We start from the raw sequence: 23250 nt of genomic DNA, 5'->3' as shown, positions 1-23250 counted from the left end.
GCTGGCTGGAGTCAGGGCTTTATGCTTTGGCTCCTGGTAGGGTCACCCATGCCAGCAGGTCAAAGGGAAGAGGCCAGACTAAGAATGGCCTACCGGTCTTCCGGGCTTGAGGATTCAGCTCAGGGCTATCAACCATGGCTGGTCAAACGACACTGTTATGGAAAGAGCAATGAAGTATCCTTCTAAAGCTGTGTGCGATGGTATTCCTCAGTCTCCACACAGGACCTGCATGACTGACTGTAAACTGAGAGGAAGCTATTGACATGGTGAAGGAAGCCGTGAACAGCACCACAGATGGAGGACCTCCATTGCTGCCCTAAATGCTAGTGGCGTAACAGGCAAAAGAAGAATAGCTATATTAAGTATTTCTGATTGAGGAAAAAATATTATCTAGGACACCAGAAATAAAAGTGCAACTGAATGAGCCAAGTTGAATGCATTCAAGTCAAACAGCAGTGAAGACTGTTCACATTTTATATATCCTATTTCCAGAGCCCCTTGTCATCATTGTTTGGAAAACAAGCTGCTTACCATAGCTTTGTTAGAATGTCCTCCTCCCTGAAATTCAATTGTGCCAAAGGCATCTGTTGGGCTGAGCTGGGTATGCTTGCTGACTGACCATTTCTCCAGATCATTCTTTGTACTTCGGCATTCGCCACTATCGTTCTGGCTGATGGAGATCGCAGGGGGTAATCCAACATGTTGGCCCATTAGTCGCCCACAACAGCACCTACCCCAACCAGGAAGAAAGAAAGGCCTTTTAAAATTCCCTTCAATGAAGACCAAAAACAAGACTAGTTTGGACATAGTCTAGAGCAATGACCATAATAAAGGAAGCAACTTAAAGGAAGGAAGGAATCCGGGAAAAGTGACCTGGGTAGAGAAAGGGGGAGATGATTAGGGTACAGAAATTTGAGAAGGCTTTAATAAATCATAGAGGACATTTGGTTTCAATTAGTGTGGTAGACAGTACAAAAGCAAACAAGTTATACTAAACATACTGTATATAGTTAGGTCTCAGCTCAGTCCTAGGTCCCATATTTTAAGCAGGATCTTAAGGCTTCAGAGAGAGTGCAGAGATTTACCAGACTGACTCCAGTGATTATTAACTTCAGCTTTTGGAAGGATGGTTTTTGGAAGCAGTGGTTGGTCTCTGCAATGTATCGTTGGTTAGGGAGTTCAAAGTCATGAAGAACTTTGACAGTTCTCAGAGGCAGGAGGACCAGTACACAGACTTAAGATCATCATAAAAAGAATGAGAAAAGGGATGACGAAACTGAGTATTTTTAAAATGGAATGGCCTTTCAGGGATCAGGCAATGAAAAATAACTTGCTTATGGGAATAAGATAAAGAGTTGAATGGAAACGTACACAAAGCAATGGGGAAAGAGCAGAGGGAGTGTGACTAACTGGAGAGCTCTTTCAAAATGCCATCACAGGCATGGTGGGCTGATAGAAAGTTTACTCATAGCAGCGGAGCCATACTGTACAGAAAAAGGCCATTTGGCCCATGGAGTTCATGCTGTTCACTAAGCACCCATTTACAGTAAAGCATTCCCATCAATTCTCTCCAGGTTTCCCCACTCACCTACAAACTGGGACAATTTACAGTAACCAATTAATCTACCAGTCGGGATGTCTTTGGGGTGTGGGAGAAAAGCGGAGCACCTCATAGGGATATATGAAATCACAAAGTAGGGTATGAGTACACAGTCTTTTTCCCAGGGTTGAGGAATCAAGAACTATAGGTTTAAGGTGAGAGGAGGATGTTTTAATAGGAATCCGAGGGGCAACATTTGCACATGGGGTGGTACTTCTATACAGTGAACTGCCAGAGGGCTAACTGAGGCAGGTACAATAACAACATATGAAAGGCACTCAGACAAGTACAAGAAAAGGAAAGGTTTAGAGGTATATAGGCAAAATGTGGGCAAATGGCAGTAGCTTAGATGGGTGTCAGGGTTAGCATGGATGAGTGGGGCCAAATGGCCTGTTTCCATGCTGTATAACCTTGACTCAATGTTTCAGGAGAAATTCACACAATGACAGGAAGAATGTCAGATTTGAACCCAGGTTGCTGGAGCTGTGAAAAGGTGACTCAACTATCTGTGCTATGGTGCTGTCAGAGATTCCCACAGGGAAATGAAGGATTGGTAAAGAGGGGAGGAATGCATCAGAACATTTGGCCAGTGTGAATGCATCAAGAGTTGTTGATAACCTCTGGCCCAGAGGTTAGGGAGTAGGGCAATGAATGGGGCTGAGTGATATGGCTCGACCCAGGGGCAGAAGAAACAGTTTAACCCTCAATATCAACAAGCAGATTGTCAGAGGCTTGCCTTCACCTAATGCTGAAATCTATTTAGTGAAAGTAGGGACATAAGCTGAGATCAGCACGCACCAAAACAACCTAGAGCTTTAATGTGGTAAGATATCCCACATCATTCACCAAAATTTGACACCATCCCTGAAAAGAGAAATTAGGCCAAGAGTAGACTTTAAGGGCCAGTTTAAAAGGCAAGAGAAGATCAGAAATGGGTATCTGAAACTCAGGGCCTTGGTGGTAAGCATAGGATACTGGAAGTCAGACATTTGGAGAAGGTTGGAATTGAAGGATTGCAGATACCTTGGTGGATGGTTGGGCTGGAGTGGTTACAGAAGTAGGAAGAGGACAGGCCGTGGAGGGGTGTGAAAATAAGGATTACACAATTCTTAATACAAAGCAGCAATTAAAATCTGGATATTTGTACTGTCTCTGCACGGGACTTGTCCTTTAATAACTGGAGAGGTTGCCAAAGTGAAATATACTTACAGAAAACTTAGAGCCACTCTATCAGACGGCACAGCAGTGTGCCAGATGGTGCTGCTGCCTCACTGGTGTAGTGACCCAGGTTCAATCCTAACCTCTAGTGTTGTCTTGTGCAGTTTGTACTTTCTTTCCATGACTATAGGACTATCTCTCCTCTCTTCCTATGCTCTGATTTCCTCCCACATCACCATCATCACCAGGGTTACTTATAAACCAACCCCAATGGAGATAGGTGTAGGAGAATCAAGGGAACTAGTGAGTAATAAAGAGGAAATAGAATTGTTCTGGGAACCAGCATGTCCTCGTCTTATGTTGTAAGCAAGTCCAAAATATCTTTGCTATTGCTTCCTTTAGTCAGCATCAAACCCCAGTTGTTTACAATATATATTAATGACTTGGATGAGGGAATTAAATGCAGCATCTCCAAGTTTGCGGATGACACAAAGCTGGGCGGCAGTGTTAGCTGTGAGGAGGATGCTAAGAGGATGCAGGGTGACTTGGATAGGTTGGGTGACTGGGCAAATTCATGGCAGATGCAATTTAGTGTGGATAAATGTGAAGTTATCCACTTTGGTGGCAAAAATAGGAAAACAGATTATTATCTGAATGGTGGCCGATTAGGAAAAGGGGAGGTGCAACGAGACCTGGGTGTCATTATACACCAGTCATTGAAAGTGGGCATGCGGGTACAGCAGGCGGTGAAAAAGGCGAATGGTATGCTGGCATTTATAGCGAGAGGATTCGAGTACAGGAGCAGGGAGGTACTACTGCAGTTGTACAAGGCCTTGGTGAGACCACACCTGGAGTATTGTGTGCAGTTTTGGTCCCCTAATCTGAGGAAAGACATCCTTGCCATAGAGGGAGTACAAAGAAGGTTCACCAGATTGATTCCTGGGATGGCAGGACTTTCATATGAAGAAAGACTGGATGAACTAGGCTTGTACTCGTTGGAATTTAGAAGATTGAGGGGGGATCTGACTGAAACGTATAAAATCCTAAAGGGATTGGACAGGCTAGATGCAGGAAGATTGTTCCCGATGTTGGGGAAGTCCAGAACGAGGGGTCACAGTTTGAGGATAAAGGGGAAGCCTTTAGGACTGAGATTAGGAAAAACTTCTTCACACAGAGAGTGGTGAATCTGTGGAATTCTCTGCCACAGGAAACAGTTGAGGCCGGTTCATTGGCTATATTTAAGAGGGAGTTAGATATGGCCCTTGTGGCTACGGGGATCAGGGGGTATGGAGGGAAGGCTGGTGCAGGGTTCTGAGTTGGATGATCAGCCATGATCATAATAAATGGTGGTGCAGGCTCGAAGGGCCGAATGGCCTACTCCTGCACCTATTTTCTATGTTTCTATGCTTCTATGTACTGCTATTACCTATGGTGGTCTTTCGTGCTTGGTATAATGTGGACGCATTCTCGCTTGCAAAAAGCTCTCTCTATCCATGATTTCTGGGCCTGTAAAAGAGAAAAAAAGCAATATTTTAATCCATTTGCTTACTCGAGGAAAACTGAGGTACTGTTACCTTCTAGGTATTACTGGATCTGTAATTAAGAGCCTGCATTGAAGATTTGGAAACGTATTCAATTTCCACCACTACAGCTTGGAGATGTACTTCAGCTAATTAAATAAATCAGGAGTAAACAATCAGACTCAGTAATTGTGACTATAAAACTATCTGATTGTTGTAAAATCGTTTTTACTCATCCTCCTCTAGTTTGGCATACACACGACTCTAGTTCTACAATAAAGTGGTAGATCTTTAATTCCACTGAAATGTCGTGGCAAGCCACTCAGATCAGGAATGATCAGGATTGGGGAGGAAATATCCACAACTCCTGAATGACTATAAAAAAGAACTAGTAATGAAAGACTAAAATCTGTGTGTTTTATTAACTCCAACAGAACCAAATTGGAAAGGCCAAGAGGAGAAATGCCATTGTTGAAAAAAAATGCTTGTTGTGTGGAAATTTCCCTTTGTTCACCAGTGCAAAAGGCACTGAATAGTTGAATCAGTAGGATGCATTCTGCCTCTGAAATTAATTTCAACTCACAGACAGAGTACAATGCACTGAAGTTAAAAAAAAATCACATGTTTGGCATTGCTCATTTCTAGGATTTTTCTCAGGATCCTTTGGAATACTAAACAGCCTCACTAGTAGTTAAGCCGAAGAACTGAGCTATCTCATTTATGCTGTTCATCGTTATCACAGGATGCCTGACTGGTAAATCTGCCACCTCCATAGGCAGTTATACTGAATTATACTCTATTATACTGAATTAGCTCCTAAAGCACCTTATAGAAAAATGAAAAACAGCACCTGCTGAAAATCTAAAATACACCAGTAAATGCTGGAAAAAGGCAGTTCAGAGAGCAGGCTTCAAATCTCAGCCTTGCCAACAAGGCCTACATCCTTTAAATCAATATAAAAAAAACTTGAACTTCTGGATGATAAACCTATTCACTGTTAAAGTTGGTGTTACTTTAGTTTACAAAATATAAGTGAAGAAAAAGGAACCAACATATGTGAACAAAAGCTCACCAAGTTCCCCAAAATTGGACTACATTTTAGCATTTGACTGCTGTCTATTATCTCAGGCGAAGGCCTCTGGCTTCATCCACTATTTAATTAGGTTGTGGCTAATCTAGATTTTGAAGTATTTTACAAGAGTTTTTTACTTCCATCCCCTTAAAATCCACTTATATTCAGGGCTTTAAGTGATGAAACTGATTGGGTAGTTCCCAGAACATTCTTAACTATTTGACATTTTCGGAAATTAAAGATGAATGCAATCATGGAGCTTGATTGTCAATTTGGTATAAAATTGAGTTTGCTGATTGCCTGTAGACCCAGCCCAGGAGTTATATTCATCATATAAATATGACTCTGGTAAATTAACTGGTCCTAGACCTGGTCAACACAATGAAAATTTATCCTATGTTTGCCATTGCATGATAGAATGTAAATTCATCCGAGAATGGATTACACCACTTTCTAGGAACATGTCAGACTTGTCTATCTAATTCAAGACGAGTTGGGTGAGCAGATTTTGGACGCAGTTCTGAGCCAGAATCACAGTAAAGTTGATTTATAATGCCACAATATACACCTTGAAGAAGAAATTCATCCTTATTTGAAAGTGCCGTATAGCAGTAAATAACATATTGTTTGACTCATTCCACTGAAGTCAAAGGAGATGAATATCTGAGGTATGATACAATTCAAAGCCACTGCGGTATTGTACTATTGTACTGTGCAGATGACCAAGGCTAGACCTTCACCCAATTATAATAAATATAATATTTGATTTATGAATATAATATTAGCATATATTAATGATTTTGGTATATTTTGGGAAAATTTTATTACTTTTAGTAAAGTTATTAGATTTATTATGGTTAGTGACCGAGATCAGTGGACCCCAAGGATGACACCCCCAGGTCATTGAGTCCCGGGGTGGGAGGCCTGTGCGAATATGGAAGTTAAGGACTAGAATTCAAAACCCCCTGATCAACAAAGTCCAGAGGTCAAAGCCAGAATTAAAAATCCAGGGACTGGCATGTCTGCTGGTCAAAGACCGAAAACAGCTTGTCTGGAGGTTGAGGGTCGAAAGTCATAACCTCTGGGTTGGCGTGTCTGAGGCTCATAAGTTTGTGAGCCTTTGAGTCTGGGCCGACGTCTGAAGACTGGAGGTCCAATGTTTGTAATCCTGAGAGTCCGGAGCCAAGAACTGGAGGCCGTAGGGCCAGAGGTGTGGCACGTTCAGAGACTGGAGGCCTGTTTGTGTGTGTGAGTGGGTGGGAAAGGGGCTTGTGTTGTTCAGTTATTCTGTTATTGTTGTTGTTGCTTGTATTTTTCCGCTGAACATGGTGGACATGCTATGTCAGTGCCAGAACTTGTGGTGACACCTGAAGGCTGCCCCAGCAGATTCTTAGGTTGTATTGGCAGTTAATGCAAATGACACATTTCATTGTATGTTTTGATGTACATGTGACATATAAATGTATCTGAATCTGATGCAGTTATATTTATTTTACTGAATAACTATTCCAAATTTGCATTATGGCTTCTAGGTAAGAAAGCCTATGGATGAATAAGCATGCTTTTTACAATAATATCATAATCAATACAGTCATGGAGATTTACAGCACAGAAACAAGCCCTTCAACCCATCCAGTAAGTGCCAAACTATTATTCTGCCTCATCCCATCAAGCTGCACCTGGATTGTAGCCCCCTATACTCCTCCCATTCATGTACCTATCCAAACTTCTCTTAAATACTGAAATCAAACATGCATTCACCACTTTCACTGGAGCTTGTTCACATACTCGCTACCCGCTTTGTGAAGAAGCTCCTCCTCATGCTGCTCTTAAACTTTTCACCTTTCACCCTTAACTCATGATCTCTAGTTCGAGTCTCACATTGGGAAAAGCTGTGGTGGTATGATTTTGACAGAATCTATTCATAGAAGGACTGACGGGTCTTTTTCATGAGAAACTTTATAAGTTGAATATGATTACATGACCAAATAATTAAATTACACCTAATTAAATAGAATTTTGCATTTATATTTGAGCTTCAAATGGCTTTGCTGATAGTAACACAATAATGGAATCTTAGTCTTAAAAGAAGGATGACCTTTACTCATCATTTTCAGCACCCTCTCAGAGCCAGATAGTCTGCCCTACACTGTAATTGACTTCTGAGTAGTTATCAGTGATCATTTATAGGATGCCAGTTATTGACTGAGTAGAACAAAATGCTGATGTAGACCTTAAACTGGGGCTAGACAGGGTACAGAGCACATCAACTCAACCGGCCCCAATTTTCTGCTCCACTCAAGCCTCCTCCAGTCTTTGGTGCATTGGCATAAACCTCGAATCTTTTCTTCCTAGTATGTTTACCTAGCTTGCCCTTCAATCCATCTGTCATTCATTCTCTCTTGATAGTGAGTTCCACAATATCACCACTTTTTCAGTAAAGAAAGTTGTTCTGAAATTATGAATACTTGATTCTGTTTTATATTGATGATCTCAGGTGTAAAGATCCTTTCCATATCCTCTCTACCAAAAGCTTTTATCATGTAGATGCCTTATACTAGCTCAGCACTTGAGGAAAGACACCAAGTCTGCTCCTCCTTGGTGCTTTCCCATGTGGATAATAATTGAAACAGGGAGAAATATCTCACTCTGAAATTCTGATCCGACAGAGAGCCTCTTGTGAATGCTGAGACTGATTTGAATGGGTTTTTAAACAATGTAGAAAGCAGGGGATTGAAAAAGAAGTGGTCTGGGCCACAGGTTCAGCCATAGAGGCTGTAGGGCAATTTGGGAATAAGGTGTACCGTAGAAATGCAGAATGTTCTCTTTCTCATAATGAGCAACCACAATGATTAAAACACAATGTTGCTTTAATCTGTATTACTGAGTCTCTGGGGTTTGAGGTCTGGGCTGTAGAAAACTAACTGAATCTGAGACATTTTTAAGAATTAATATTTGGACTGGACCAAAAAAAGAAAGCTTTGATCTCTTTCATGATTTGGAAACAGTTTAGAAGATAATCCTGCAAAGTGGAAAATCTTTGAATAGAAATACTTATAGTATGTCAATGAATTGAGAAACAGTTCTTCAGAAATATTCACATCAGTGTCATGATTTCATGTTATGAGGTGATGTTGAAGATAATGTACAGTGATGGACCTGGCTCTAGAATTCCAGAAATCTCTCTCTCTTGGTGGTTTCAACATGACCCTCAAAAAAATAACTACCAATGAACCAACTTTTAAATGATATTTATATAGTGAGTTCATCAGATTGAAATCCAAGCTGCTTCATCTGGGTATTATCAAATAGAATTAGACTCTTAAGACATGGAAAACGTTTAGGAAGATGACCTGATACTTTGTATCAGAGAGAGAGGTTCTAGAAAATATCCTACAGAGTCAAAGTGTTGGGATAAAGGTAGGAAATTCCAGAGATTCTGACCCTTGATATTGCCTATGGTGGAATGACAGAGGTCAGCAATGTTTAAGTCCTGATGAAGAGTCTTAACCCAATATGTTGACCATCTATTCCTCTCCACAGATGCTCAATGACCTGTTGTGTTCCTCCAGCACATTGTTTTTTGCTGTAGATTCCAGCATCTGCAGTCTCGTGTGTGTCCAATGATTAAAACACAGAATTGAGAGAAATGCAAGGGTCTTGGATTGTTAAGGTGTTGGGGAGGTTGTGGCATTGGGAGGGTGAAGTCCTGAGTGATTCAAGAATAAAACCTGTGGAATTGAGGACTATGGTTAAAATGTAGGATTGAAGAATCCAAAGGATAACTCTTTCAGAATTTGGCAGAATTCCTGGTGGATGAAGAAACATAATGGAGTAGAACTTAATCAGTGTTTAGGGCAAGATTTTCTTTCCAGGCTTCCCTCTGTGGATCTCATGCTGGGAAAATCTAAAGAGAGGACAATGTTGCTTCACTGGGGTATAATGGGAAAGTAAGTGAAAGTGCCTCTGAAATTCCATTGTAGAATTCAAGTCACAATATCAGTAGATGGCTGCTTAACTGGATTGTCTGAAGGTTCTATCTCAACTATTTTAGAGGAGACATTAATACATTTAAGCAGATGGGTTCTAATAGCATCAAGTTCAACTTGTAGCAGATTTAGTGTCTTATTACGTCCTGTAGTGATTCAGAGGAATGTTTCCAACCACTTTGAAATACACATTATGCTAGGTAATGAAAATTATGGTCATGGGGATCTCTGCAGCTGTTCCTCCACATGAAACGAATGGATTTTCTGTTCCTGTGCAAGGGCCATGGCTACAGATATTGGGCAAGATCTCAAGTGTAAGTCACAATAAACTGTCACGTTCTTGGGCACAGACACTGGACTCCACGACACAGTTGGGAAACCACTGGTAAAGACCAGTCAGTAAGTTCAGGATTTCCATAACACGTACACAAGGAAATGCCAGTAGTTCCACGTTTACCAGCAAGTTCCAGCCCAATGTTCTCATTTTTTAAATCTGCTTTCCTCTAGGACTGACTTTAATTTACACCTTCTTTTCAGTGCTGCTATTACTTATTTTCCAAACCTTAAGCCCAATGAGTCATTGAAGAGGTTTTTATCTGCTCCATTCACTCAGGGTTCCATGTGTACCTTTGCCCTTGTTGAAATATTAAGAGTTGTTATCAGTAACTTAGTCTGTAAAATTATTCATGCTGAAGACGATTATTGAACTAATTTTAGGTGCCATTTGTTATGTTTTGTAACTCCAAAGCATAAAGCTAACTGAAAGAAAAACACAGACTGGGGATAACTTGTGTGCATTTAGATTTTTTCTTCAGTAAGGTGCGCACATATTACGTGGTGGCATAATGATGTAATGCCATTCTCACACTTTTACATATAATCCATAATGAATTATGTAGACAACAAAGAATGCTTAATCAAGCAATATTAATCAAATATTACTGAAATGTTAAATAAACCACACTCCTCCCTGCTTAACTATAAACTCCAACTCAATATACATCTCAACTCAAATACGTAATATATTGCTCTCTAGTCTTTCTCTCTCTCTCTCTCTTTGTGGATAATCTCTTTCCTGACAAGGGAGGTCAGTCTGTTTGCAGATGAGACTTGTGGCTGTGAAACAATCTCAGATTCTGGAGCCTCCTCAGTGGTGCTTGTAGGAGTTGACTCTGGGACTGCAGGAAGTGGTTCTGACAGCTCTGGGCACATTTCTTCTCTCAAAATGGACAAAATGTTTTCCTCCTCAAATGATCGATGCGCCTGATGTCATCTAGAGATGACACAACCTCCACTGTGTAGGAGAGTGGTCCAGTTCTGTCGTTAATCTTTCCAAGTACCCACTTTCGATCACCTCTGAAGTCCCTTGCCATGACTGCTGTGGTTTGAAAATGGACACTGGTGGTTGATGATCAGTAATGAAGGTAACCTCCCTCCCATACGAGCAATGCTTGGAATATTTTACACCCTGGCCAGACTCAAGGCCTCTCTGTCAATCGGTCTGTATTTTTTCACTGCAGCGGTAAGGGAACATGATGCAAAGGCTATGGGGTGCTCACTCCCATCACTCATAACGTATGACACGACTGCACCTATACCATAAGGCAAGACTTCACAGGCAAGCTTCATTGAACAATCTGGATCATAATGTGTGAGTATAGTGTCTGATGTCACTATTTCCTTTGACTTTTTGAAAGCCACCTCACATTGCTTTGTCCATTGCCATTTATTCCCAATCTGTAGTAATGAGTTCAAGGGGTGGTCCTCAGTAGTCAGGTTTGGCAGGAACCTGTTACAGTCCTGTTGAAGGGTCTCGGCCTGAAACTTCAACGTATTCCTTTCCACAGCTGCTGCTGAGTTCCTCCAGCATTTTGTGTGTGTCGCTTGTCTCTTGTTAGTTTTCACATTGATGAAGGTGTCACTCTAATCATTATAATTTTTTTTTATCAACAGCATGCAGATCAGCGCTCTTTTTGAAACTGAAATTTGACATTTTATCTTTTTCTCTTCCCTGTGTAGTCCATTTATTTTTGGCTGTCCGACATGCTCTTTGTTGCATCTTTGTTGCCTTTTCTGCAAGTTTTGCCTTTAAATCTGCATTGGTCTGGTGTATGTGAGCCTGTGCCACAACAGTAAGACAATTTCTTTAGCCATGCCTGTTCTGTTTGGACATTGCAATTTTCTTCACATTCACTTTCGTTCTTGACTGCAACTCAGTTGCATCTCTGGTTGCGGTTTCCTTTGAAACAGCCATTTCAACTGCTCTTTTAAATGTGAGTTGTGCTTCAGTTAGGAGCCATTTTTGAATCATTTCTTGAGAGATTCCACAAACTGAACAAGCTCTCAGTGCATCATTAGCCCATCACTGAACTGACAGTGATAAACCTCCTCAGTCCAGCTACAACAGCTGAAATGGACACCCTCCCCCCCCCCATTTTGATTCTGCTTAAGAAACCCTAAAGGATTCTGCAATCAACAATGTTATCAGATCTAAATATTCCTGCATGGCTTTCATTATACAGCAAAGCTCATTTCAGCTGGTTTGGTTGGAACAGTCAACTATCTAAGCAAACTGTGCCTTTTCACCTAATGCAGCGGTCCCCAACCACCGGGCTGCAGACTGGTGCCGGGCCACAAAGCATGTGCTACCGGGCCATGAGGAAACAATGTGATTTGGCAATATGAGTCAGCTGCACCTTTCCTCATTCCCTGTCACACCCACTGTTGTGCTTGAACGCACGTGAGGTCATTACCCGTGCATCATCCATGTCAGCGCGGGAAGGAGATCAACTCCTCGAGCTTGCAAATGACAGCAGGCTGAAAAGTATCCGGAACATAACATTTCTGCTGGCATTCTGGATCAAAGTCAAGGCTAAATATCCTGAGATAGTCACAAAAGCACTGAAAGCGTTGCTTCCATTTCCAACATATCTCTGCAATGAATGCAACGAAAACTAAATTGCGGAATAGACTGGACATAAGGAACCCCCTTCGAGTATCGCTGTCTCCCATCACCCCTCGATGACACCGTCTTGTTGCGGGAAAACAAGTATTCAGCCCAGGGCTCCCACTGATTCAGCGATATTGGTGTGTTGCAATTGATTTTATATGTTCATACAGAGAAAATATGTGCTGTGTGTTTAATATCCAAACGTTACTTAAAATGTTATGATGCTATTGACTTATAAGTGATTTATATAACCATATAACAATTACAGCATGGAAACAGGCGATCTCAGCCCTTCTAGTCTGTGCCGAACGCTACTCTCACCTAGTCCCACCGACCTGCATTTAGCCCATAACCCTCCATTCCTTTCCTGTCCATATACCTATCCAATTTTTCTTTAACTGATAATATCAAACCTGCCTCTACCACTTCTACTGGAAGTTCGTTCAACACTTACTTCAAGCTCCCCTGTCCTCCCCTGATAATTGACTTATCACTATATTCATGCGAGGAAAATATGCACTGTGTGTTTAATATTAAATTCATTAGATAAATCTTTTCAGAAATGAAATTGAGTGTGTTAGCCATTTATCACCAATATTCTGGTCATGATTAACAACCCCCCCCGAACAGAAACACCAAAAACGATTTGTAGAAAAAAAATCGGCACATACACACATGCGCACACAAGTGCCCGCGCAAGGCTTCATGGTCATTGTAGTCTTTCTGGGGTAAACACAATGTATTTCAGGGGTCCCCAACCTTTTTTGCAATGCGGACTGGTTTATACTTGACAATATTCTTGCGGACTGGCCGACCCGGGGGGCGGGGGGGTATGGTTGCCAACGGACAAGAGTAGCAGTCAAATATGTTGTGCTTACCATGCTTTGCTACCGCGGCCCGGTGGTTGGGGACTGCTGCTGTATTTGACTGCTACTCTTGTCCGTTGGCACCCCCCCACCCCCCCCCGGGTCAGCCGGTCTACAAGAATATTGTCAATAATAAACCGGTCCATGTTGCAAAAAAGGCTGGGGACCCCTGACCTAATGCACTCAGCAAAACCAGCATTTATTCACTGGCTACTTAAAATACTGCTTAAATTGCTCAGTATACAAAATACAGTTATCTGTTGTGTAATTAAACGTGTCTGTCTTTCCGATGTAGCCTTTTTATCAACTCAACTGTCTGTCCCCTTGTGAAGAAAAAAATCTGCACTTTTTTTCACTCAACCATTTCTCTCTCCCCCTTGCAAAGAAAGAACGCAAACACGAGGAAATCTGCAGATGCTGGAATTTCAAGCAACACACATAAAAGTTGCTGGTGAACGCAGCAGGCCAGGCAGCATCTACAGGAAGAGGTACAGTCAACGTTTCGGGCCGAGACCCTTCGTCAGGACTAACCGAAAGAAGAGCTAGTAAGAGATTTGAAAGTGGGAGGGGGAGGGGGAGATCCAAAATGATAGGAGAAGACAGGAGGGGGAGGGATGGAGCCAAGAGCTAGACAGTTGATTGGCAAAAGGGATATGAGAAGATCCTGGGACGGCAGGCCTAGGGAGAAAGAAAGGGGGAGGAGGGAAGCCCTGAGGATAGGCAATAATGGATGGGGTACGAGGGAGAGGTGGGGCATTAACGGAAGTTAGAGAAGTCAATGTTCATGCCATCAGGTTGGAGGCTACCCAAACGAAATATAAGGTGTTGTTCCTCCAACCTGAGTGTGGCTTCATCTTTACAGTAGAGGAGCCCGTGGATAGACATATCAGAATGGGAATGGGACATGGAATTAAAATGTGTGGCCACTGGGAGATCCTGCTTTCTCTGGCAGACAGAGCATAGGTGTTCAGCAAAACGGACTCCCGGTCTGCGTCGGGTCTCGTCAATATATAGAAGGCCGCATCGGGAGCACTGGATGCAGTATATCACCCCAGCCGACTCACAGGTGAAGTGTCACCTCACCTGGAAGGACTGTCTGGGGCCCTGAATGGTAGTGAGGGAGGAAGTGTAAGGGCATGTGTAGCACTTGTTCCGCTTACAAGGATAAGTGCCAGGAGGGAGATCGGTGGGGAGGGATGGGGGGAAACGCATGGACAAGGGAGTCGCGTAGGGAGCAATCCCTGTGCAAAGCAGGGGGTGGGAGGGAAAGACGTGTTAGTGGCGGGATCCCGTTGGAGGTGGCGGAAGTTACCGAGAATTATATGTTGGACCCAGAGGCTGGTGGGGTGGTAGATGAGGACAAGGGGAACCCTATTCCTAGTGGGGTGGCGGGAGGATGGGGTGAGAGCAGATGTACGTGAAATGGGAGAGATGCGTTTGACAGCAGAGTTGATGGTAGAGGAACGGAAGCCCCTTTCTTTAAAAAAGGAGGACATCTCCTTCGTCCTGGAATGAAAAGCCAGAACGTGCTGTCCTGCAACAGGTAGGTAGGTTATCTTGGGTTTGTTTTAAAACTAACTCATCACCACTGTTATGTTTTCTAACTCCAAAACATAAAACTAATTGAATGAAAAACACAGAGCCAGGGATAACTCGTGTATTTTTAGTTTTTAAATTTAAATGTAAATAACAAAGAATGCTTCATCAAACAATATATCTATAATATTAATCAATTATTACAGAAATATTAAATACACAACACCATTACATGCCTTGTTATAGCAGCTCATGGATTCTTCTGGTTGCAGTCAAGGGGTGGCTTGATCTGCAGGGGATGTGCGCATTGTTTAGCACTGCAGTATAACTGCAACTGTTCACGGTACAGTGACAATGATATCTCTAAAGCAATTATTTTACTTTTGTTACTTTCCTCATCTAATTTATAATTACACAGAAATACATAAAGTCCACAACACAGTAACCCAATGGGTTTCTGCTAGTGTTTACGCTCTCCCTCCCATGCCTCTTCATTTCCATTCTTTCCTCCTGACCCTTTCTCCCTCACAAGTTTATCTAGCTTCCCTATAAAGATGTGTCATCCTTTTGCTCAATCCTTGGTGGTTGAGATCATTCTCACTCCTCTTAAAGCAAAAATGATCAGCTACTGCAGATGCCTTGATACTTATGATCCTCAGTGATAGTCACCCCCACATTTAAAATGTGGCTGCATATCGATCTCTTCCATAACCTCAATCTCCTCCCTCACTCCATTCGGTTGCTTCCCTTCACTCTTGTCTCCTAAGATAACAAAGGCTCCAACTGTATCCGTACTGTCCTGATAATATCCTTTTCTAATACTTCAACAGCACATTGATGTAAACATCCTTTAAAGGATGATTCAACTATCCATCACATTTGTTATGGCCAAATATCCCAACAGAAGATGGAACAGAGATGAAATTTAATCCAAACAAGTGGAAACACTTTGAGAAGTCAAATTTTAGAGAGACATACAGAGTATTTGCCTGAGACCTCAGGTATATTAATACACTAGCGGGACCTTGGGATGCAAGTCCATACCTCACTGAAAGTGTAGCACAGGTGGATAGGGTAGTGACAGGGGCATTTGGTATGATTGCCTTCATAAGCCAAGGCACTGAGTGTAAGATTTGTGATGTCATGCTGCAGCTGTAAAAATGTTGGCCTGTACTTGGAGTACAGTGCTCGTACAGTTCAGATTGTCACGCTACAGGAATGAGGTGGCAGCAACAGAAAGAGTGCAAAGAAAAATCACCAGGATGTTACCTGGGATGGAAGGTTGTATTTATACGGAGAGGTTGGGCATTCTGGGGTTAATCTCAGTGAAACATAAAAGGCAGAGTGGTGACCTTGTAGAAGCTTATAAGATGATGAGGGGCTTAGGTAGAGCCGCTTTCCCTGGACAGGGAAATCTAGAACTTGAGAGCACAAGTTTAAGGTGAGAGAGATGACTATTAAAAGAGCTGAAGGTTAAGTTAAAATGTCCAATGAAGCATAGTTGGCTATCAGGAATGAACTGCCAGAGGAGGCGGTAGAGGCAAATACAATCGCCAACATTTAAAATACATTAACACAAGTACTTGGATAACAAAGACATAAAGCTAAACACAGGCAAATGGGATTAACACAGATAAGCATCATGGGTGCCATAGACAAGGTGGGCCATGCTGAACGATTCTATGATTCTAGAAAGGATCTGCTTTTAGGAGACACTTTCCCAACCTCAGCAACCCAAGCAACTAGGCAGATATTCATTAGGTTTAAGGGTTAGAAAATGGGCATTGTCTGTGCTGAGAAGGAAGTATAAATTCAACTGCATTAATTTAATATTTAAATTTAAAATCAAAATAAAGAAGGAATAGTGGAAGAAGCAAAATGGAGAAATTAAGCTGGAACTTGCTGAGAATTACTATGGAGTTAATTAAATACTTAGATTGTTATAAAATAGAAACTACTAAATTTCACACAGGAAGATCAAACAATCATGTAACTAAAAAATAAATATTGCCTAGGAAAAATACTCTTGGTTACACTTCTTGACGCTATTACTATGGCTTTGCTGAATTATGTAAATTGTTAACACAGATGTCATCTCCCTCTAATTTTATAGTCTGGAAGACTAATATCACAGATCAATGTGCCCACAATGGCTTCAATAGTCAACAAATAAAGACAGAATGAGATTAGGAAATTGATAAAATATATTTTTCCTGGTAATCATTTGATCAACATTTCACCTTGCATGACAGGTTTATTCCTTGACTGCTTTTCAAGGTATTTGGAACCTAAGGTGACATTTTCAGTGACTTAGTGGAATACCAGACATGCTTCTAGTAACAGAAGGAAAGCATCTCCTTCATTTAAACGGTCAGAGAAAAATCTCAAAAACAATTTTAACTTATGTGACAGTTTTAATGTGGTGAGTCTTTGCAAGGTGCTCCATTGAGCAAAAGCTGAGAACTAACCATGAAAAGAAATTTGAGGGTAGTTGCAAAAGTTTGGTCAAAGTATCCATTTTCATAAAGCTTCTTATAGGCAAGGAGAGAGGTAAAGGGGCAGAGAAAGCTAGAGAGCTAATTCTGGAGCCTAAGACTGTGACAACTGAAGGCATGCCGACCAACATTAAAATCAGATAAGAGAGCAAATTTCAATACCACAGAAATTGAAGAGAATTGTAGCACTAGAGAAGATTACAGGGTGAAGGAGAAGATGAAACAAAAGAGGCATCTGAGGTCAAGGAAGTTTTAATATTAAGCTGGTAACTAGCTGAAACCCATTCTGCTAGCAATAGGATGATGGATTAACAGGACATGGTTTGAATTAAAACATCATCACTGGAGGTTTTGATGAGCTCTGATTTACAGATAAAGAGTCAATGAAACTGAGGTGGTGTTCTTTACAATTACAAATTGTACATTTTCCATATATTTCATTGAAATAAAAATCAATCACAATTCTAAACCAGCAAGCTGCCTTGTTAATTTTCCTTTTAACTACAGCAGATTCTGCTCAGAAAATACTTTGAAGATCAGTCATTTGCACATTATTTCTTGAAGCAACTGCTGGACCAGCTCTCTTCTTCTTATATTTGCAGAAAGAACAGAATATTTTAGAGAGCATGGAGCAAGTTAATAAATAGAACTTCCTTGAAGCAGAAACATTAGGATGCCTCGTAAAAAAAAAGTTAGAATTCTGAACAACTCACAGCCAGTGACTTGCTGATACTTTCAGGTACATTCTATTTTGAAGCTTAACATTTAAGGAACCTCAATGAATGTAAAACTATTTTCAAAGTTTCAAGAAAAACATTTAAGGTAAAAGTTTCTGCAATATCTGGAACTACTCCAAAATATTTCCTTGTGATGTGTTCTGCCTCTTGAAAGAAAAAGTACTCTGTTGCAACAGAAGAGAAAGAATAATTTCTTTCTGTTATTGCCTACTGATTCTATAGCAACTGTCAAAAGCAAAGTTTAGCAGCAGACTCCAGAGCTAAAGTTAGTGATGAAAAACATAAGTCACTGTGAAAATCTGTGCACATTGCCTCTATTTTGCATAATACAGCAATGGATATAACTTCTCCTTTAAAAAATTCACGAATATACAGTGCCAGTACCTGTGCAAAGTCTTCAGAAAATAACCAAGTTCTCTCCTACGTGCATCTCCACTGCTCAGCAGCCCTTCACACATCACTATCTGCTTCTTGCTGTGCTGTGTCTGTGCAGGCAGAAGACAGCCCACTCAACTCTATACATGTACTTGTTTAGACACACACACACACACACACAGAGTGTGCGCACGCACAGTGATTGGGCAGTATTCTGTATGTACTGCTAGGACTAGGTATGTTTTAGAAGCTCTGCCAACATTTATTTCCCCTTATAAAGCAAATTTGAGTTTGACTATTTAATCCACAAACAAAAGGCTCAACATTTCCCTTGGTTCTGGCTCGAATATTTTTTTAAATGCATTTATGTATAAACCCTGCTCGGAGGATGCTTAGCCGTTTTACATTATGAACTCAGCAAGCTAATCCCTGGAGAAATAGCATGCTAATACCTCAAAATTAATCTGCATTTGAGCCAAGATATTATTAATCTCAGGAACAATGGAATCACATAACAACATATCTTAATGTGGGCTGAACTGAATCCTTAGGTACCTAAGTCAGGTCAGCAAATCAGAAGCAAAGCATTTGTTCAACCTAATAAAAATCTAATAAAGAAGTTAATAAAAATTGAAATGCAGTAATTTAAAGTTTTGTAAACAGCCAGTTTATTTTTGATTAGGGGTTTGAATGAAGGTCCCACAAAAACTTGTGTACTTTATGAAGAATTCTAATTCATACCAAGGGGAACCAGTTGATGAAGGAGAAAATTGTAAGAATCACTGCATAAAAAGACAAAAGAACCTTATTTCAGAATGTTCCTGTGTAATTACAGATACCTACTTATGACTTGGATCCTGTTCACTTTGCAAGCTGCTTTTGCTGTTTTCTTCTGTGCCGGAGACTGATGTTACAAGGAGCATCTTCCTCAGCTCTTTTCACAAAAGCAGAGTTAAGCTTGGAGTGCTAACACCTGAGTTTAGGTCACTTTATCTACTTGTGCGCTGGCCTTGCTCCATCCGTTCTTTACTTCAATCAATCAGTTCTTTTTGTACTTTCTTGCACAAATGCCTGATCTTATTTGAGAAACTGGCATTCATAGGTCAAGCACATGTGAAAATACAGAACTCTTTGATTTAGTCTGCAAGTCTCATGATAGTTAATGCCTTGAGCAGTCCCATGATTTTAATCCATTTATCGAGGCAGTCAGAAGACTGGTTTTGCTTTGAGCCATCTTAGTGTTGTTGACTTCAATGTGCAGGAAACCTTAAATGTGTGTTAGGTTATCCAATCGCTGTTGTCCATGGCGTGAATTTCTTAAGTCTTGTTTATCCATTACCTTTCTGCTCACTGAATAAACATAAACTTCCTGCCAGCTAATGCCTCAGCTTAAAGAATTTTCTCTCTATCTTCAAATCCCTCCTTTGCTTTTTATTTATTTATTGAGAGCTGTGCTGCCCAGCAATCCCCCGGTTTTAACCCTAGCCTAATCACAGGACAATTTACAATGACCAATTAACCTACTAACCGGTTCACCTTTGAGCTGCGGAAGTAAACCGGAGCATCTTGAGGAAACCCACATGGTCACAGAGAGAACATACAAGCACCTAACAGGCAGTGGTGGCAATTGAACCCGGGTCACTGGCAGTGTAAAGCGTTACGCTAACCACTACGCTACCATGCAGCCCTTTGAAACTCCTTATATCTGTAATTTCCCCCAGACCTATGTTTATCCATGTGCTCTTTCATTCTGAGACCACGAACGTCCCTGTATTTAATTGCTCCATCACCAGTAACAATGCCTTCACCTGCTGGGAACTTAACCTCTAGAAATACTTCCTTAATGCCACTCGCTTCTCTAGCTCCCTCTCTCCATTTCAGATGATCATAATAAATTAATTCTTAGATCAAAACCTTCTTGTGTTCAGTTCTGGTCACCTCACTACAGGAAGGATGTGGATACTATTGAAAGAGTGCAGAGGAGATGTACAAGGGTGTTATTGGGGAGCATGCGTTATGCGAATAGGTTGAGTGAACTCAGCTTTTTCTTCTTGGAGCGGTGGAGGATGAGGAATGACCTGAGAGAGGTGTATAAGATGATGAGAGGCATTGATCGTGTGGATAGTCAGAGGCATTTTTCCCCAGGGCTGAAATGGCTACTACGAGAGGGCATAGTTTTAAGGTACTTGGAAGTAGGTACAGAGGGGACGTCAGGGGCAAGTTTTTCACACAGACTGGAGGGTGCATGGAATGCACTGCCAGCTATGGTGGTGGAGGCAGATACAATAGGGTCTGTTATGAGACTCTCAGGTAGGTACATAGAGCTTAGAAAAATAGAGGCCTATGCGGGAGGGAAATTTTAGACAGTTTAATTGTGGGCTGAAGGGCCTGTAATGTGCTGTAGATTTCTATGTTCAAACATGTACTCACCTTCCATAATGTCACCTTAAAAAGCATTAATTTATGCTCATTAACATGACTGCGGATCATGGTGTGCCTTGTTAGAAGCACTAAATAAGTGGAGTTGTTGGCTTTGTTTCAGTCATTACAAGAAAATCATTGAAAATCATGTTTAGTCTGTGGGATTTCAGTAACACCTTCATTAGATGCTTTTGCTGCGTGCATCATGACATAGATTAATTTCAGGATAGCTTGGAGCTTTAGAATATATTTCAGTTCACCCTATTTCTTTGTATATGCTCCCACAGTGAAATTACAACAACAACTTGCACTTACATGACAACTTGTCAAATAAAAATTGACAATCCAGTCACCAAAGGAAATATTTGGACAGATGTTCAAAAACTTGGTCAATGAGCTAGTTTTAAAGAGAAGTAGAGAGGTGGTGAAAATTAGTGAAGGAATTCCAAAGGTTTGGAAATTGAGGACACATCTGACAACATTTCAAAGACAATCAAGAGGTCAAAGTTGACAGATACCTTGAAGAGTTGTGTAGTTGAAGGAGGCTGTTAGAGATGGAGTCAGGGGGTGATCATATGGGGGAAGGGGTGGAAGAAGATTGGAATTTTAAGATGTATGTGTTGCTAAGTCATGAGCATGTACCAACTATGAAGCACAGTGGTGGGGGCCAGGAAGGAATCAGTGTGGTTCTCATCATGGGCTGCAGCTCTTTGAAGAGCTTCATGTTGTTTGGAAAGTGCGATTGAGGGAAGCAGATCGATAGTCTGTCCGCATCTGGAAGAACATGGACAAGGGCTTCTGCAGTTGGTGGGCAGAGGCAGACTTGAAATTAGGTAATGTTAAAAAAGTAGAAGAAGGCAGCATTAGGAAACTTTACTGCAAGGAAAGGCTGTCGTAAGAAGGAATCCTCAGCCTCAAGAGACTGAGGCAGTGGAAGATAGGAAATACTTGCTTATCATAGTAAGGAAGCCTCTTAGTGACTTACATAAGAAAGGGGATCACCACCATAGTAAGCACCCTCCTCAATGTGGAACAAGATCAAGGAGCTGAATGGCCTGATACTGTTTCCGCATTCTGTTTATCATCATCAACTGAGTTGCATCAAAACTACCATGTTAACACCTCTGCTTTTATTCATTTGGAGTTGAATGTAATCCCTGTGGATTAATCAGTAGGGAGGGATAATTCCCATGGAACAGTTAAACCAAATGCCTAACAGCCTGTTGCCTCTGCCTTTAGGCCTCCATTGACATTATAAAAATGACTGCATTTGCATCTCTACATCACCAAAACCTCAAATGATCAAAAGTCATAAGGTTGTAAAGAAAGCTTTTTGCTTTTGACATATTGGCCTTCATAAATCAAAATATTAAGTACAGGACATGGGATGTTATGTTGAAGTTGTATAAGACATTGGTGATCCCTAATTTGGAGTACTGTGTGCAGTTTTGGTCACCTACCTAGAGGAAAGATGTAAATAAGGCTGAAAGATTACAAAGAAAATTTACAAGGATGTTGCCGGGTCTGGAGGAACTGAGTTATAAGGAAAGATTAAATAGGTTAGGACTTTATCCTTGGAACATAGAAGATTGAAGGGAGATTTGATAGAGGTGTACAAAATTATGAGAGGTATAGATAGAAAGCAGAGTTTTTCCACTGAGGTTGGGTGGGACTACAGCTAGAGGGTGAAAAATGAAATGTTTAAGGGGAACATGAGGGGAAACTTCTTCACTCAGGGAATTGAGCCAGTGTGGAACGAGCTGCCAGCAGAAGTGGTTCATGCAAATTTGACTTTAACATTTAAGTGAAATTTGGATAGGTACATGAATGGCAGGGGTATGGAGGCTATGGTTGGGTGCTGCTCGATGGGAGTAGGCAGTTTAAATGGAGTGGATGGACCAAAGGACCTGTTTCTGTGCTGTACTCTTCTACGACTTTATTATGATCACTGCCTTCTAAGGGTCCCTTTACCGCCTTTCCCCTAGTGGGCTCAGCCACAAGCTGCTCTAAAAAGCCATCTTGTAAGCATTTTACAAATTCCCTCTCTTGGGATCCAGCACCAAGCTGGTTTTCCTAATCCACCTGCATATTGAAATTCCCCATCACTAATTAAAACGCCTTTTCTATCTCCAATTGTAATTGTACCCCACATCCTGGCAGCTATTTGTAGGCCAGTATATAAGTCCCGCCAGGGTCTTTTCTAAAATTAAACACCGACTGTTTATTTCCTCCCATAGATGCTGCCTGATCTGCTGAGTTCCTTCAGCATTTTGTGTGTGTGTTTTCAAGACTTCCAGCACCTTCATGATCTCTTGTATCTGCAAACACTATATTTATTTTATTTACTTAGTGATACACCACAGAGTGAGCTCTTTTGGCCCTTCACACAACCCCAATATAAACCCAACCTAACCACGGGACAATTTACAATGACTAATTAACCTACCTGGTAACTATGAAAGGAAACCCAAGTGCCCTGGGAAAATTCGTGCATTCCACCGGAAGGACATACGGACTCCTTGTAAAGGATG

The 23250-nt window shown here is 41.2% G+C and overlaps 1 protein-coding gene across 8 annotated transcripts in view; it reads right to left on the bottom strand.

The window, feature by feature from the left end:
• trpm3 (transient receptor potential cation channel, subfamily M, member 3) overlaps positions 1-23250 on the bottom strand; it is a 539467-nt gene that overhangs the window by 198106 nt on the left and 318111 nt on the right. For all 8 annotated transcript variants that reach the window (XM_063049027.1, XM_063049028.1, XM_063049029.1 and 5 more), the window contains exons 2-3: positions 4185-4264; positions 532-730 (exon numbers count right to left, since the gene is read on the bottom strand). In XM_063049027.1, the coding sequence (XP_062905097.1) occupies positions 532-730; positions 4185-4264 (279 nt within the window). The remainder of the gene's footprint in view (positions 1-531; positions 731-4184; positions 4265-23250) is intronic.

The sequence above is a fragment of the Mobula hypostoma genome, chromosome 5, assembly GCF_963921235.1.
Source record: "Mobula hypostoma chromosome 5, sMobHyp1.1, whole genome shotgun sequence".
In the NCBI taxonomy this organism is placed as follows: Eukaryota; Metazoa; Chordata; class Chondrichthyes; order Myliobatiformes; family Myliobatidae; genus Mobula; species Mobula hypostoma.
This window is presented reverse-complemented; position numbering and strand designations above follow the sequence as displayed.